The sequence below is a fragment of the Stomoxys calcitrans genome, chromosome 5, assembly GCF_963082655.1.
Source record: "Stomoxys calcitrans chromosome 5, idStoCalc2.1, whole genome shotgun sequence".
NCBI lineage: Eukaryota > Metazoa > Arthropoda > Insecta > Diptera > Muscidae > Stomoxys > Stomoxys calcitrans.
In genome coordinates, this window is record NC_081556.1 from 56,440,511 (window position 1) to 56,458,346 (window position 17,836).

A 17,836-nucleotide genomic window follows, 5' to 3' on the forward strand; every position below is an offset into this window, starting at 1 on the left:
AATAACCATTTCTGAAAATTTGTCCGATGTTTTCACCAGGATTCGAACCTAGATTTTCAGCGTCATAGGCGGCCAAGCTAACCTCTGAACTACGTGACCTCCTCCTAATATAGCTTAAATATTCTGCAATACATCGCCTATTGTTATGAACATACAATTAAAAACGTGCTTAAATTGGCCGAGCCGAATCTTGAGAACCCACCACCATAGATTCTGCTAAAAATTTAAACAAATGAATTTAGTTTAAGGGCACATGTGTACTTTCCACAAGAAGTCAAGTCAAAGGACCACTTTGTACGGGAACTAAATCCATATCTGAACCGATATGGCCCATTTGCATTCCCCAATGACCTTCGTCAATAAGAAGTATCTTAGCAAAGTGGTTAGCCCTAAGCGTCTCACGCTAACGTGATTTTGACGGATGGGCATTCGGAAGGAAGGATGTATGGACAGCCATAGCTAGGTTGACACAGAATGTCGAGACGATCAATAACATATATACCTTATATTATGGGGAGCACAATTCAATATTTCAAGGTGTTACAAACGAAATGGCTAAACCCGTATGAGGAATCGCCTAATTTCTAAGGGATGTGATAAGGCAATGCCTAGGATTAAGGGATAGAAAGCAAACAGACACGCAGTACACTGCTGGAATGACTCAACCGATGAACACAGACGTGATTGCAGAAGCAGGGTATATCCAATATAAGGAGACAAAAAAGGCACTTGGGAGCGCCATAGCCAAATGCAAAATAAAGAATTGAAAAGAATTAAGAGAAGACCTAAACCGAGACCCCTGAGGACTTAAATACGAAGTCATAATGAAAAAGCTTAGAATGAAAAGCCCAAATATGGATGACAAAACAATGCGGAATATTATAATCACCCTATCTCCGAACACGGTCCAAGACCAAACGACGAAAACACTGGAGTGGACTCACACTCGTTGCACGTAGCCCTGAAAGCTCAAAATGCGCAAGACGGAGTTCCGGTAGAAGTCATGAAGATAATCTCCGAGAAACGACCAGATATGCTTCCAAACATCTATAAAAGATATCTATCGAAAGGAATATTCTTAGATGCATGAAAACCCCAAAGGTTGGTTTTGTCTGCAGTGTCTGGCATCCTATTTCGCTCCCGTGGAGGAGGAAACTATTGTATGTCCCCATTAAGAGTATGCGCCTACAAATGTTTGTCATCAGTCAACTGAGCTGCGCCGTTATCCTTGTGGCCTTTGCCGTTACGTGCCGAATTTGCTCTGAACAGGTCAACTTTTTATCCAGTCGGACTCATACATATTTGACGAACTCTTGGTCTTCTGCAGTATTTCGTCTGTCCGCATATACACTACTAATTGGATTTTTTCTTGTTAAGAGTACAAACTCCATGTTCAGCATCAAGGCGAATTTAAGAGGTGGTCTCATTTTTACAACAACCACAAGATCATATGGTGCAATCCGTCATCTCGTCAGAAAGATGTAATTTCTAAAGTGACATTGTTCTCAACACAACCAAAGAAAGTTGCGCTCGTTTGTGAAGGTATGCAGCTAAATTGGGAGAAAGGGAAACACAAAGTCCGGAGTCTGAGTCGGAATGGAGTTGAAGTCGGAGTCGAGTCAAAACTGCTCGACTACGCATCCCAGCGTGAAATACCAAGGGGTACGACTCGATACCAAATTGGACGCAGTACGCTGTCCAATTAGGAGGTTAATGGCGAACATCGAAGACTCTCTTCCAGGCAAGCGCAGGCTAATGATGGAGGCCTGCAATAGTATTCTTGTATATGGAGCGAGATTTAGAGTACATACCAAATGCAGGGCTGGTTTAGGTTTGTTTTAGTCGGCAGAGACCGAGCCCGGCATACAGCGATAGGCGACAGCCAGCGTTCGATGCGGAATGCATTTTCCCACCTTATGTCCAAAAAAAGCTAGGTATAAACAAGTAAAAGCGTGCCAAGTTCGGCCGTGCCGAATCTTATATACCCTCCACCATGGATCGCATTTGTCGAGCTCTTGCCACGGTATCTCTTTTTAGGCAAACAAAGAATAAAAGAAAATAATTGTTATTGGAGCAATATCAAGTTATGGTTCATTTCGGACCATAATTGAACTGAATATTAGAGACCATAGTAGAAGTTATTGTTAAAATTTCAGCCAAATCTAATAAGAAATGGGCACTTTAGGGGCTGAAGAAGTAAAATAGAGAGATGAGCTTATAGGGGAGCTGCATTGGGCTATAAAGCGATTCATGCCATTTCCGACACGTATGTTAAAGGTCATAAGAGATGCCGTTGTACAAAATTTCAGCTAAATCGGATAAAAATTGCGCCCTCTACTGGCTCAAGAAGTCAACACCCCAGATAGGTTTATATGACAGCTATATCAAGTGATAAACCGATTTGAAACATGTTTGGCACAGTCATGACAAACACGTCATGCAAAATTTTAGCCAAATCGTATAAGAATTGCGTCTTCTAGAGTCTCAAGAAGTCATGACCTCAGATCGGTTTATATGACAGCTATATCAGGTTAAGGACCGATTTGAACTATTCTTCGCACAAATGTTGAAAGTCATAGCAAAACACCTCATGCAGAATTTCAGCTGAATCGGATAATAATTGAATCCTCTAGTGGCTCAAGAAGTCGCGACCCCAGATCGGTTTATGTGGCAGCTATATCAAAACGTGGACCGATGTAGCCCATTTACAATCCCAACCGACCTACACTAATAAGTAGTATTTGTGCAAAATTTCAAGCGAATAGCTTTACTCCTGCGAAAGTTAGCGTGCTTTCGACAAACAGACGGACGGACAAGGCTAGTTCGACTCAAAATGTCATGACGATCAAGAATATGTATACTTTATGCACGAAATTAGTATACCCCCATCCTATGGTGGAGGGTATACTAATTTGAGGTGTTTTATTATGACTTCTACCAACTGTGCTCAGAATGGTTCAAATCGGTCCATAACCTGATATAGCCGCCATATAAACCGATCTGGGGTTTTGATTTTTGAGCCACTAGAGGACGCAATTATTGTCCAATTAGGCTGAAATTTTGCATGAGGTGTTTTATTATGACTTTCAACAACTGTGCTGAGTATAGTTCAAATTGGTCCATAACCTGATATAGCTGTCATATAAACCGGTCTGGGTTCCAATAACATAGCAAATATTTTCTATTATTCTTTGTTTGCCTAAAAAGAGATACCGCGGCAAGAGCTCGACAAATGCGATCCATGGTGGAGGGTATATAAGATTCGGTCCGGCCGAACTTAGCACTCTTTTACTTGTTGAAAATAGTTTATTCTTTAAGTATTTTAAGCTGATGCCCAGATTATCAATTCATTTTGGGCTATACTATATGTTCTTTTCATATCCACATTATTTGATTTGTTCGGCGTATTTGTTAAGGCCCCCAGACTCTTAATACCAAATAGCAACATCAAATGTTTACTTTCATCTCAAAGACCTTTCATTTGAGTCCCATATTGTCGCGATCGGTCTGCATGTTCAATTGAAGGTTGTTTCAGATTCAGGGCGGTCACGCAAATACTTTATCTCTAATATTAACCCGTTTTGAACCACAACTATTTCTTTTTATGCAATCGCTTTAAACTGTAAATGTAAGTGGATTTGGGTTCCAAATTTAACGTCGTGTTTTTATTATACTACATACGTGAGAAATCGGGGTTGGATAAAAAGATATAATAGAACCAAGACACAATATGGCAGGTGTTGGACAATTTTCTGTTGAAATGCTCAAACCATTTTAAGACCAAATGAAATGAATCACAACATAAAGAATCGCAACATTCTCTATTAAATTTAACGTTAGCGTGTCAAAGATGTTAAAAAATAGGTTTATAGTCTTCAGGATTTGAGGGTAGCTACTTACATTCACATCATATAGGCCCATCTTGTGAAGGGATGGTTTAATAGGTTCAAAAATTAAATTGCATATTACAAATTGTCGGCTATGAGATGAGATTGGATACAAATTTTCACAATAAATAATTGAATTATGCCCATACAATTTTTTCAAACCAATATTGCCATTTAGTAATAAGAGGGCACTACAAGCCGATTACTGGGTTATGTGTATATCCATAGTGGCATGGGGCGGATTAATATCTGCACCCTCTTTTCAAACTAACCTATATGACTTTTTTTGAATTGATTCAATCTTATAGTAAGCCTCTGGCAGATGCCACTTTATATGAGATTCACCAATTACCCAAATGCATGATAAACTATTAGATCTGGATGTACAATTATTGTCTAGACTGTGGCAAATAATCAGCCACTACAAACTTACCAACTATTTCTTGCATACTTGTGTACTGCCGTGTCGCCTTGTATGGGTTTCTGATTCAACCATTCGATACAATCTAATTACTACAATATATGAATAGATTCCAGCATACATAAGGATTTTTATTTCATTTATCCTTTGTCAACTAGCAAATTTAAATTTCGTATGTGCTTGGTTGCTCGTGTCGCCACAAAATGACAAATGATTTACAGCTGCTGCTTGAGGAGAGGGGCCACTTACCATCTTGGAATTCACCCTTGTTACAGAGATCCCTTATGAATTGATTAGTGCCATGATACAATTTGTTGAATTGATTGCGTTGCTGCAAATCCATGCAACGCCTGGTATAGCTCTGAATGCATCGGACTCCTTTGCGCAGCTCACTGCAAGAAAGCAAAATAAATGAGGCTTAAAGTCAAGAGTTGACAAATTGTGAATCAGCAATGAGATGGTGATATTCTGATAACGAGACATACATGCATCTCAGTCTTGCCCGTGACTGAGACGCTTGTATGAACATTGTGGGAGAAGGTTTTCGAACCAATGTGGTTTTGAATGTAATTCTTTGTGCTGACAAATGTGTGATGCTATTATGTTGATTCTGTTAACCTTGCCATCTAGCTGGCTAATATCACGGATGTCAATTTAAACTAATTGCTATGTTTATGCTTAAAGTATAGTAGAGATATTATAAAGTGTAGTTTCAGTTATATTTCAACTCTGAGTCCTAGAAATTTTCAAAAAGTTACTGCATGTAAGTGTTTGAATACTTCATAGACAACATGTCAGCAAATTTAATCAAAGAGTTTAATGGATTAAAGTTTTTGAAATCACATGTTTAAAATCTTCACACCCGAATTATTACTTAATAATTGAAATTTAACAAAAACATGTCCTTTAAGATCTCCACACGCAAAATAAACAAGTAAAGAGGCATTAAGTTCGGCCGGGCCGAACTTTGGATACCCACCACCTCGGGTATATATGTAAACCCCCTTCGTCACCATCCGATGCAAATTGTGTAACTTATGCACCCAAATTCGGCACGGACGTTGAGTGGTCTTATAAATATATAAGTCACTGTTGTATTTTGTATTGCAAATTTCAACAAAATCGGGTAATAAATAAAGCTTTTATGAGCTTCAAACCCTTAACCGGCACCGAAGTAATCACTCTACAGGCTTTAAAAATTGAGATATTGAGCTGAAATTTGGCACAGATGCGTCCCATTGATGCACGCTGGTTAAGTTTTTGAACGGGCCAAATCGGACCATATTTGGATATAGCTGCTATATAGATCGATTTTCCGAAAAAGGGACTAATGTCTATAAAAACAATATTTTTCATCTGATTTTGCTTAAATTTGAAACAGTGGGTAGTTTAAAGCTTCCCGACAACTCACCTTAATATGGTTCAGATCGGATATATTTAGATATAGCTGCCATATAGACCGATCTCCCGATAAAGGGTCTGAAGCCCCTAAAGGCTTTATTTATTACCCGATTTCGCTAAAATTTGAAAGAGTGAGTTATTTGAAGCCTCCCCACATTTGACGTACAAATGCATTAAATTGGTCCATATTTAGATATAGCTGTCATATAGACCGATCTCTCGATAAAGGGTCTGAAGCCCATAAAAGCCTTAATTATTACCCGATATCGCTTAAATTTAAAACAGTGAGTAGTTTAAAGCTTCCCGACAACTGACTCGAATATGATTCAGATCGGTCTGAAGCCATAAAAGCTTTATTTTTTAATCGATTTCGCTAAAATCTGACTATATTTAGATAAAGCTGCCATATAGACCGATCTCTCGATAAAGGGTGTGAAGGCCATAAAGGCTTTATTTATTACCCGATTTCGCTAGAATTTGAAAAAGTGAGTTATTTTAAGCCTCCCGACATCTGACCTAAATATGGATTAGATCGGTCGATATTTAGATACAGCTGCCATATAGACCGATCTCCCGATAAAGGGTCTAAAGACCGTAAAAGCTTTATTTATTACCCGATATCGCTGAAACAGTGAGTTTTTCTGAGCCTCATGATATCCGACCTTAATATGGTTCAGATCGGTTTATAATTGGATATATCTGCCAAAAAGACCAATATTTTGTTCTACAAAATTGAATTGTGACATAAATATTAGACCATTCAGTGCCGAATTTGGGTGCTTAAGTTATCCAACTTTTACTAAATTGTGGCGAAAAACTTTTTACTTGTTTTCCCTTAGTTGGTTCACGTTAATTATTGTGTCCCCACCTGAATGCCGGTGTCTGTTAGCGGCGAAAGCCGGATAATGACATAGAAAATGCTTCAACATCTCACCACATGCCCTTTATATGCTATCTTGCCTCACCGATTGTGTATAAGTCAGCTCGTAGTCGTGATGTCATAAGCTATATTAACTCCCTTCTTTCTTCCTTAAAGTAATAGCCTTGTCTTCGCATAAAGCGGAACTCCCCATAGGATTTTCATCGTCCTACCGACCGTTTCACTGTTCCACAGTATTACATGCGTTCCTCGCCCACGAATTTAACTCAAACTGCTTCGATTTCGATGCACTTTTTCCCCATCACAGTTCACCAAACCACTGACGAATTTGTAAGTATTAGTCTTATTACCTTTTCGTGCCTACGGCCCTACTACAAAGTGCCCAACATCCGTAAGCCCTTAAGGTACGCTCCAGAATATGCCACTCCCAATTCAGTTTCCTGTACAAAATCACTTATTAGTATTTGACCGCATCAGTTATAGAAATCGTTTTATTGAGGAAACGTTGTGCGTCACCACCTTCGTCTTCCTCGTGAAGAAGCAGATTTCAGTCTTCTTCGGATTAAGATTAAGACCTCCTCCCATTCGTATGCCAACTGAACGACCCTTTCGCCCCTTACGCTAAGCTGGTTTGTATCCTTACCCCTTGGAAGTAATATAATATCGTCTGCGCTGGAGACGGGTTCAATAGGTTGTTTATGGTGGTCGCCCGTAGGAATGGCCACTTTCATCCTTATATTTATGTCATGGGATCCACAATTTATCCCTCTGTTCCTTATCATATGGTTTATCCAGTCTCTATAGACCCGGTTCACCCGGTACTGGTCAAAGAATTGCATCAGTGTGTCGGTGCGCACATGGTTTTCAAAATGCTGAGATGACCAACTTTATGGGACAGCTAATAGTCGCCCGAGCACCTAGTGCCTTTTAATTTGCATATGATCTCGTTAACATCTCAACTCTAACTATTTAATTTCAAAGAGATATACCTATCCATTTTCAAACGGCACAGTTTTTACTAGTTTTTTCGATTCTATCCCACTGTGCAACGTCTATCATCTTCCCCACAGGCAAGCATTCTGCATAAGTGATCTCGTAGTCGTATGGGTCCCGTTATAAAACCGAAAGTTATACTGATCTGTTTCCTACTTCCTTTCGGTAATAGCCTTGTCTTCTCATGATCCGGATCTTCCCATTGGATTTTCGGCGACAGTCGTAGCCAAATAGGATAGCAATTGCGGCATCCAGGGCATCAATATAAAATATATTTGCAAAACGTTATGTAAAAAATCGCACCTCTAATAACAATTATGGGTTCTAGGTGTTCAAGGAGGACCATTTCATAAGAAAGCCGTGTACAAATATACACCGATTTGACCAGTTTCCAGCACCCAAAGACTACACTTAAAGAAATTTGTTACTTAAAATAGCAAACAATTTGGCTTAAACAACACTTTTCGTCTAATGAAAATGGGAAACCAGATTTGACTGCAGTTTTAGCAAACACTTTGGTCTGCTATTTTAATTAACAGAACCTATTGTTTCAACTAGAAATTCTGCAAAATCTTGAACATGAACATGAAACAGGCAAAAGATGTTGTTTTATTTTATCCTCCACCAAGGGATGGGGTATATTAATTTCGTCATTCCGTTTGTAACACATGGAAATATTGATCTGAGACCTTACAAAGGATACATATTCTTCAATGTCTTAATACTCAAAGTTGATAAAGCCATGTCCGTCTGTCCGTCAAAAGCATGTTAATGTTCGAAGGAGTATAGAACATTAAAGGGTGATTTTTTATCTATTTTGTCCATGATCGTTCTAAAGAAAGATTTAGCAATTTCTGTGTTTCTGTCTGGATAGTTGTCATATAAACCGATCTGGCGCTTTAGGATTTTTAGCCCATAAAAACCTATGTTTTATATGTTTGGAAAAATGAGTTGCACTAGGCATCTCGATATCCGGACCGAGTATGGTCTACGTACGTTTCATTGAATTAAGGTCTTGGATTCCTAAAAGGAGCATTTATTACCCGATTTTACTGAAACGAGTTGTGATAAGCACCTTGATATCCACATACATCTTCTCGACCTTCTCTGAAACATTAATGTCGAATTAATATATCCTCCACAGAATGGAATGGAACCGATTTGTAACATCTGCGAATTTTGGTATACATTGATCTTGATTATGTCATCTTGACACTTAAAGATAATCTTTCCTTTAACGTTCGTTCGAACGAATACGCGTTGGGATATCAGCTTGAAATCTAACACAGGATTTTTTCATATATGGAAAGATCATTAGAATTAGATTTTAACAAATTCAAATGCTTACTTGCTCATGATCATTCCACTCATATAAGTGAGTGCTGTCCGAATCAAGTTTAAGCTCAACGATAAGGGACCTCCTTTTTATAGCCGAGGCGGAACGGCGTGCCGCAGTGCGACAGCTCTTTAAGGAGAAGTTTCTACATGGCAAAGTACATTACAAATCTCGCCAGCATTAGGAGGAGAAAACTACCTCTGAAAACTTGGTCTGATGTTCTCGTTTGGATTCGAAACCAGGCGTTCGGCGTCATAGGCGGAAATGCTAACCTACGTTAGCACTACGTTGACCTCCACAGTCACACCTTTTGCAAATACTGTCAAAATCGGACTAATCCAAAGAACCCCATGTAGAGTAGAGTCAACTAGTCCCGCACAATCCCACTTCAGCTCTTACATATATGAAAAATCGCACATCAGTATGGTTCACAAAATTTTCATAGAATTCTAAATCAATTCTTCCTATTAGCCATCGTCGACGTTATACAAGTACATACGTGTGTACATTTGTGTGTGTGTATTCACAATTTTTCGAGTGGTTGTTCCCTGGGAACTATGATACCCGAAATTAATTTGCTTTATGGCTTTAACATTCCAAGTACTTGTGTACACAACCATCGTAGATATAAGAGTGAATGTCAACTGTTCATCTGGGACACAGTCAATTACGAAGTCCTGGGGCTCTTTGACTACAAACGCACAAACTAAAACAATTTTTTCGAGCATACATAAGTTTACCAAATGAACGTCCTTTAAAAATGGAGATGCGAGTTACATTTATAGCAACATGGGAACTTTTCTGGGTACAATTCCTAAGCACATAAAAAAAAGTCAAAAACTTTTTATTAATTTAATAGAGAATGCATTGAATGATCCGCTTTGAATTTTTAATGAAGCATTGAATTTTCAAATCAATCGTAAAATATATTAGACATATCTATTCTTGCGGAAGGAAGGGAATAATATTTAAAATCAATTCTGCTCCTCATTTTTACGGGTTTTATATAATTTTGGACAAATAAATGCTCGAATAAAAATTTCTTGAATTTAAGAATACTATTTTTGGCCTTTTTTTTCTTGAAATTTTCACAGATGGTGCATAAATATCCCGTGGTGAAAATAGGGTACGTAATTTTTTGATAGCTGAAGGGAGGGCGGACCCTCCCCCCTACCCTAATTTTCAGAAAAGCCAGATCCCGGAGATGGCTGGTGCGATTTAAGCGAAATCTTGTGTGCTCTCACATAGCGCCCTAAAAATAAAAATTCCAAATTTCGGATGGGGTACCTAGGGGAGCCGCCTTACCCTAAAACCTACCAAACATATATTTAGACCAATCACGACAATATGAGACTCAAATGAAAGGTAATAAGGATATCTGATATCCAATTTTCGGATCAAGTGTTAGGGGGACCACCCCAACCCCCAAAACACCCCTAAATCGGACATATCTACCTGCTATGGCATTATGAGACTCAAATGAAAGGCAGGTACGAGTAGAATACGAATCTAATATCCAAATGTGGGACCATGATACTGGGGGTCCACCCCTTCCTCCATGCACCCTCCATATAGGACTTATTTACTGACCATGGGAATATAGGGCTTAAATAAAAGGTATTTGGGAGAAGAATACGAATTTGATGCCCAAATGTAGAACCATGTATTTAGGGCATCATCCCTTCCCCAAAACTGTTAGTCAAGCGATATACTATTTTCGTACCATGGTATTTCACTTAAAGCTCTTTAATTGTCGAAAATAAATATTCCAAGGAAAATTGTGTTCCATATAAAGTAAAAGAAGCCGCAGCGGAGTGGGCCCGGGTCAGCTAGTATCCACATAAAGATTAGCCGCCATGGCGAAGAAGTTATCAATGGTTCGGATCCTAGCTAGAATATAAGAATATAATTTGCGCGGTGGTTATCCCCTCCTAATGCTGGCGAAATTTGCTTAATACATAGCCATTTGAAACTTATTCTCAAAGAGGTACAGCCCTGCGACACGCAGTTCGGACTCGGCTATAAAAATGAGGTCCCTTTTCATTGTGTTTAATCATGAAACATTGATGTGACCAGTTTGCACCCTGTTCCATACTAAAATGTTGGTGAGCAAATTTGCATTTGCAGTTATGTCTCATTAAATATGCAGTTTTTCCAATTTTTATGAAATTTGTATCAGAAAGTTGTTTTTCACACTTATTATTAATTAGTATCAACACTGACTGGTACACTTTTCAGAAATGACCCAGTAGCAATCTGGCAATCTGTAATAAAGAGAATAAACCGGCCTTTATTACCAAAAACAGGCAGGAGGACCTAGATGTTTGCTTCGCATCGGAGAATATAAGCGGAAAGATGTGCTACTGGGAAGAGTTGGGTGACCACAGCTTCTCTGAGCGTCTTTATATTAGTTTCAGCCTTGGAGGAAGTATTGCAGAAGTGGCCCCTCGGCTAAACAGAAGAAAGGTGGATTGGGATAAATTTCGGCACAAATTCTGCACGTCTATCCTTTCTAGACCAGAAACGGAAGTGGCAACTGCGGAGGATATAGTAAATAAATAGTAAAACGGGCCACGAAGGCCCTGAATGACTCGCTTGTGTCAGCATATCTTAGTGCCAAGCCAAGGGGCAAACAGCGAACGCCATTGTGGACCCCAGAGCTGGTTGGTTTAAAGAGCGAAAGCTACAAGGGTAACACACAATTGGAACGTCGCACAGAGAGCCAATCGGCAAAGAAATGGGAAGTAAGTCTACTACTTTTATTTGTTGATCTTAGCGTTTCAAAATATTCCAGACATTGTAGTGTAGAGGAGGACATAAGCTTTCAGGAAAGTACTGCCGCGGGTCCATATCTTTAATACAGTTGAGATACAGGGTGTCAAAGTTGACCACTTTGACTTCTCCAACCTTTGGGGGCCATAACTTTTGATCTACTGAATCGATTTGCACGATTTAGTACTACAGAGAAAGAGCTTGACCAGATCTAGTAAAAAATACTCATAATGTACCATGCCATCTACCGTTTACCGTTAACGAGTTATAAGTTGTTTAATTTCAATATATCAAAATTTTGACTTTGTTTTATTCAGTGTTTTTTTAAATAACTCCGTCAATCTAAGCTACAATATAAACTTTCACACAATTTATGTCAGTTTATATATTTCATATCTTTAGCGGATTAAAAATGGCATCGTTTTCAACATGAACAAGCAAAAAGGCATTATTTTCTGCCGGGCCGAACTTTGCTACCCACCACCTCTGGTATATATGTAAACCACTTTACGTCATAATCCAGTGAAAAATGCATAATTTATGCCCCCATAGCAGCTATATCGAAATAGGGTCCGATTTAAATCAAATTAGACACTGACATTGCGTGGTCTAATGAGTACAAGTCATTGTTCAATTTTGTAGAACAAAATATTGGTCTTTTCGGTAGCTATATACAAATATAGACCGATCGGAACCACATACGTCACGGATGTCGAAAAGCCTATCATAAGTCACTGTGTCAAATTTCAGCGAAATCATATTACATAAATGTGACTTTTATGGGGCCAAGACTTTAAATCGAGTTATTGGTCTATATAGCAGCTATATCCAAATCTGGACCGATCTGAGACAAATTGAAGAAGAATATTGAAGGGCCTAACACAATTCACTGTCCCAAATTTGGCGAAATCGGACAATAAATGCACCTTTAATGGGTCCAAAACCTTAAATCGTGAGATCGGTCTATATGGCAGCTATATCCAAATATGGACCGATCTAGGCCTAATTGAAGAAGGATGTCGATGTGGGTTTTATGGGGCCAAGACTTTAAATAGAGATGTCGGTCTACATGGCAGCTATATCTAAATCTGGATCGATCTGAACCAAATTGAAGAAGAATATTGAAGGGCCTAACACAATTCACTGTCCCAAATTTGGGCGAAATCGGACAAAAAATGCACCTTTAATGGGTCCAAAACCTTAAATCGTGAGATCGGTCTATATGCCAGCTATATCCAAATATGGACCGATCTAGGCCTAATTGAAGAAGGATGTCGATGTGGGTTTTATGGGTCCAAACCCTTAACCCTGGCAGCTATATCCCAATCCTGTCCGATCTGGGCCAAATTGAAGTAGGATGTCGACTGGCCCAACACAACTCACTGTCCCAAATTTCAAAAAAAATCGGATAATAAATGTGGCTTTTATGGGCCTAAGACCCTTAATCGGCGTATCGGTCTATATGGGGGCTATATCAAGATATAATTCGATAAAGCTCATCTTCGAACTTAACCTGCTTATGGGCAAAAAAGGAATCTGTGCAACATTTCAGCTCAATATCTCTATTTTTAAAGACTGTGACATGATTTCAACTGACAGACAGAAATGTTTCCAACAATTCAAGGTATTAAAAATATCTCTATCCTGTCCGATTTTATGTAACCGGCAGCATAAAAGTTAATTTTTCAAATGAACCGAATATTCCAAATTTTCATTATTGGCAATGAAAAGCGACCGCCTTATTTACGCAATATACCTTATTTCAAAGGAAATTTTCTTCCCTTTCCATCGATTTTTAGATCGTACCCCAACTTGAATTCTATCTATCCTAAATTTCATCTAGATTTCATTAAACTCAATGTAAAAATCTCTATATGTGAAATGGAAGTTTACATGGGACCTACACTAAAACATTGATCGATTTGTCCATGGTTTGCAATAACACATTTGTTAGACCAGAAATATGTCTCCTACAAAAGTTAATAAATTGGAATAAAAATATGTGTTTTATAGCGAAAATACGCATCGGCGTGTATATTAGTTACTTCCAAAATAAAAATCATTTTAGGGAATCGTCGGGGTCGTCCTTATCTGTATCTTCACATATTTAAGGCAGCCAATTAGTTTTAATGCTGCATAGTACTGGATCAGACGATGGGCTATCCTAATCCTCTCTACATCCTTGCCCGATATAGTCTAGATAGGATTCAATTTGGAAAAGGGTCCAACATCTAAATCCTATGGTTATGATTAGGAATGTGTTCCATAAACCTTGTTCCTGAATCTGGTAAAAGTAATTATAATTTTTGTGCATTAGTATGGCCCAATGATTGTCACGGGCTTTTTGTTCCCGCAACCATTGTATGAGGGTATACTAATCTAGCCATTCCATTCGAAACACCTCGCAATAAGACAAAACGATGCCATGAAGTATATATTTTCTCGATCTTCATCACATTTTAAGTCCTTCTACACGCAAAAATATGAAACGTTTGGGACATTTTCACAACAAACAAAATACTTTTATTTCGAAGTTTTTCTTTTGTTGTAACCGTGTAACGTTTCGCTTCAACATATCAAACTTAAGCCATAAACGAAGGATAATTGAACGTAGCTAACTTTGTTTATTGTAAGCCTTTTAGCAGCTTTGCCTACAGTAAAAGGACCTTTCATTTGTTGTTGTACCAAAAACACTTTAATTGCAAAAGTGGGTCGATAGCCCTAAACAGTCATTCGTTTACCGGTCAATAATTTCCTCTTGTGCCTGTCCTACTATAGAGAAAAAAAGAAAAAATAAGTATTTGAGCGTATAGACCAAAAATACTCACACTATTGCATATTACTGTGTACATACACAAGAAAATAATCCCAAGCAAGCCCATGGGCTTCCAAATAATATATATATATATATATATATATATATATATATATATATATATATATATATATATATATATATATATATATATATATATATATATATATATATATATATATATATATATATATATATATATATATATATATATATATATATATATATATATATTCTTACACACCTTTCTTTCTTTCTTGTTTTAATTGAGCAGTAGCAGTATTGAGGAGCCTGGTAAACTCGAAAAGTGGCAATGCTTAAAGTTTCGACAAAGGTTGTTAAAAAACTGGTATGTCCAATGACAAAAATCATTACAGCAACACACAAATGGCTACCAGGTATAAAAACACAATAAGAATTTATAAGGCACAAACATTGTTTGTTTGTGTTAACGCAGTAAAGAAGTGTCCATTCCAAGGTAGGTATTTTAATATGCGAAAACAACAACTCCTATAAGTATTTATTTGTTTTATTTATAGCATGGCGGATACAGCAGATTATAATACAAAACCGTAATGGAAATAATATAATTGTGTATCATAACATCGGAATAAATTCAAATAAACTCTGAAAAAGTTTGAATTATAAACTGAGATCTGCTTATAATTGTTAAAAAATTGAGTTTAAATTAAGTTACAGCATTAAATTGGACTTGCAAACCTTTTCGCGACGTTATGTGCTTTTTAAGCATGACGTTCTATTAATTTATAAACAAAGAAAAATTAGTTGAAATTTCAAATAACATGTTCTATATATCAAGAATGAATGGTATTGTCAGGGTAAAAAAAAATTATCGCAAACAAAGGTTTACTTTTAACGTAAACAAAGCCAAATTTACTCGGCGAAAATTATCGAATTATTTTTTTGGGTGTAGTCTTTCCATCCATCGTATGGTGTTTTGTTTTTCGTGCTCATTTGTTAAATGAGTTACTTTTCGCCAAGTTAGTAGGGTGGTCCTCGTGCGGTGGTATTGGGATCGATTCCCACCAGACACCTGTAGTAGTCTAAGTGAGTCTTTTAACCTAACCAACTTTTCCCTTAAATATATTTTCTTGTAGTCTGCACACTTTCTTAATTAGTGATCATAAAGTTCATATTTACGTGAACAGATGCGAACTGACAGAAGTTTTCTACCAGTGTCTAATTGAAATATACATTAAAATCTAAAGACAACACAAAAAAAAACATTTATTTTTTTTAACTCTTTGGCAAACGGTATTGAAATGTCAGCACCAATGTTACTTCTCCATTCACATGAACTTCATCCAGCTGAGCTGACTCCACCGGGAATAGAATGAAAAAAGTTATTCGACTTTCCCCATGTGTTCGAAATAAAAAACAAACTATTGATTGACATGGGGGAGCATATAAATCAGAATTTGCAAAGCCTTAGCAAAAAAGAAGAGATTGACAAAAAGAATTTCAGCAAACAGTTGAGGCCGAAGAAATGCGAAAATTAAAAAACAAGGCAAAGGACTATGGACGAGTTTAATCAAAGTCTAAACACTCAATTTAGACCAACAAAAGCAGTTACACTTCACTATGCCATCTGGATGAAGTGTTACAGCAATGGAATTGTTTAACTGAAGACAAGGAGAATTCTCTGGAAGTGATATGCTTGTTGCTGAATCTGAAGTGGCAATTAATTTTTGAACCTACAGTAATAAAATATTCCTTTGTAACAATGAGCGACAAACAATTCTATTAGGTCGCCGAGTCGGTAGCGTGCTGGGACTACTAATGCATGGGTCTTGGGTTCGATTCTAACTAGAGGCCTACGCTGTCGCTACAGTGCCATCACAATGGGCTAAACCTAGGTAAGGTTAGGTTTAAAAGGGGGTGTGGATATTAATCCTGGCGAGAACGTAAGAAAAAATTTTCAGCAGTGGTTATCCCCTCTTAATGCTGGTGGTGACATTTGTGAAGTACTATGCTTTGTTAAAACTTCTCCCCAAAGAGGTGGAGGCCCCCTTACCATTGCGCCTAAAATTTGGATCGGACAGCACTCAGTGATATGTGAGAAGTTTGCCACAGTTCCTTAGTGCAATGTTCATGTGCAAATTTGCTATTTGGAACCTCGAAAAGAAAATCGAAGTCGGGAATTGTGCTCACAAAACTTTCATTGTTTTCCATACCACGCCCCTAAGTTAGTTTATGTCTGGTATTGTGTCCCCACCTAAGTGCCGGTGTTTGTTAGCCGCGAAAGCCGGTCAATGACATAAAAAAATGCTCCAATGTCTAATCATCCTTCCTAAATTTCCTACACATGCTATCACTTGCCGCACCGATTTTGCATTAGTGAGCTAGTAGTCCTATGTATCCCGTTATAATACTGATAGCTATACTGACCTTACTTCCATCCACAGCATTGCATGCTCATTCGTCGCCCACAACCTTAACTCGAACTGAGTCGACCCGAAATGCTTCAGGTTAACCAAGTTTATTGACGGCAGTTCTCTGGTCTTCACTGTCAAATCATCTGCTCTATCATTCCTTCTTACCTCGCAATGGCCCGGCACCCAAACGATGCGGATCGTGCTATCTTCAGAGAAGACGTAAATCTTCTTCTTACACTCCTTCGCTCAGTTTTGAATTGATAGTTGTATATTTATTTATTATTAACAATGTCCGTAACGAAAGTAGTAGTAAACAATCTCTCCTTTCTAATAAAATTTTCCTAGTAACTTAGCTTAGCTATTTTTAGACCTGTGGTCTTCAAGACAAAATGAAACATGTATGTTTTATTGTAATTTAATATTATGACCAGGAATTTAGATTTGCTATAAAGATAAAGGGTTCCCATAATGCTAACTACAACCTGCTGAGGCTTCTGGATGCTCAAGAAGTCGAATCGGGGATAGTCTTTAAATCTTTACGGTACCACCGTAGCTCTGAGGTTAGCATGCCAGTCTTTGGTGAGAACATCATGGTGGTAATAATTGACTTTTAAAGAGAGGGAGATATCTAAATGTGCAAAATGTGAGGCCCTTAGTGAGCTTCTGGAGCTGACCTAATGTCCAGTATGTAAAATTTTGAATTTTTGCCTAGGTTAGGTTAGTTTGGAAAAGGGTGACGCCAAGATTTAGCGTAGGCCAGTATGTGACCCATTGTGATTCCTCGTAAACTCTTCCTCTTCTCTCAACAGTAAGACAGGTTTCAATACACTTTCTAGTGCCAGTTTTCTGCTTCGATGAAGGCCTTGCATTTGACTGGATTATCGTCTCTGTAACCAAAGAAAAGTTGATACAAAAAGTGTTCATTTCAGTATCAA

At 37.9% G+C, this 17,836-nt stretch overlaps 1 protein-coding gene across 2 annotated transcripts in view; it reads right to left on the reverse strand.

Moving 5' to 3' along the window:
- Positions 1-17,836, reverse strand: part of LOC106092481 (uncharacterized) — a 221,633-nt gene that overhangs the window by 11,789 nt on the left and 192,008 nt on the right. For both annotated transcript variants that reach the window (XM_059369256.1, XM_059369255.1), the window contains exon 4: positions 4,558-4,700. In XM_059369256.1, coding sequence (XP_059225239.1) covers positions 4,558-4,700 — 143 coding nt within the window. The remainder of the gene's footprint in view (positions 1-4,557; positions 4,701-17,836) is intronic.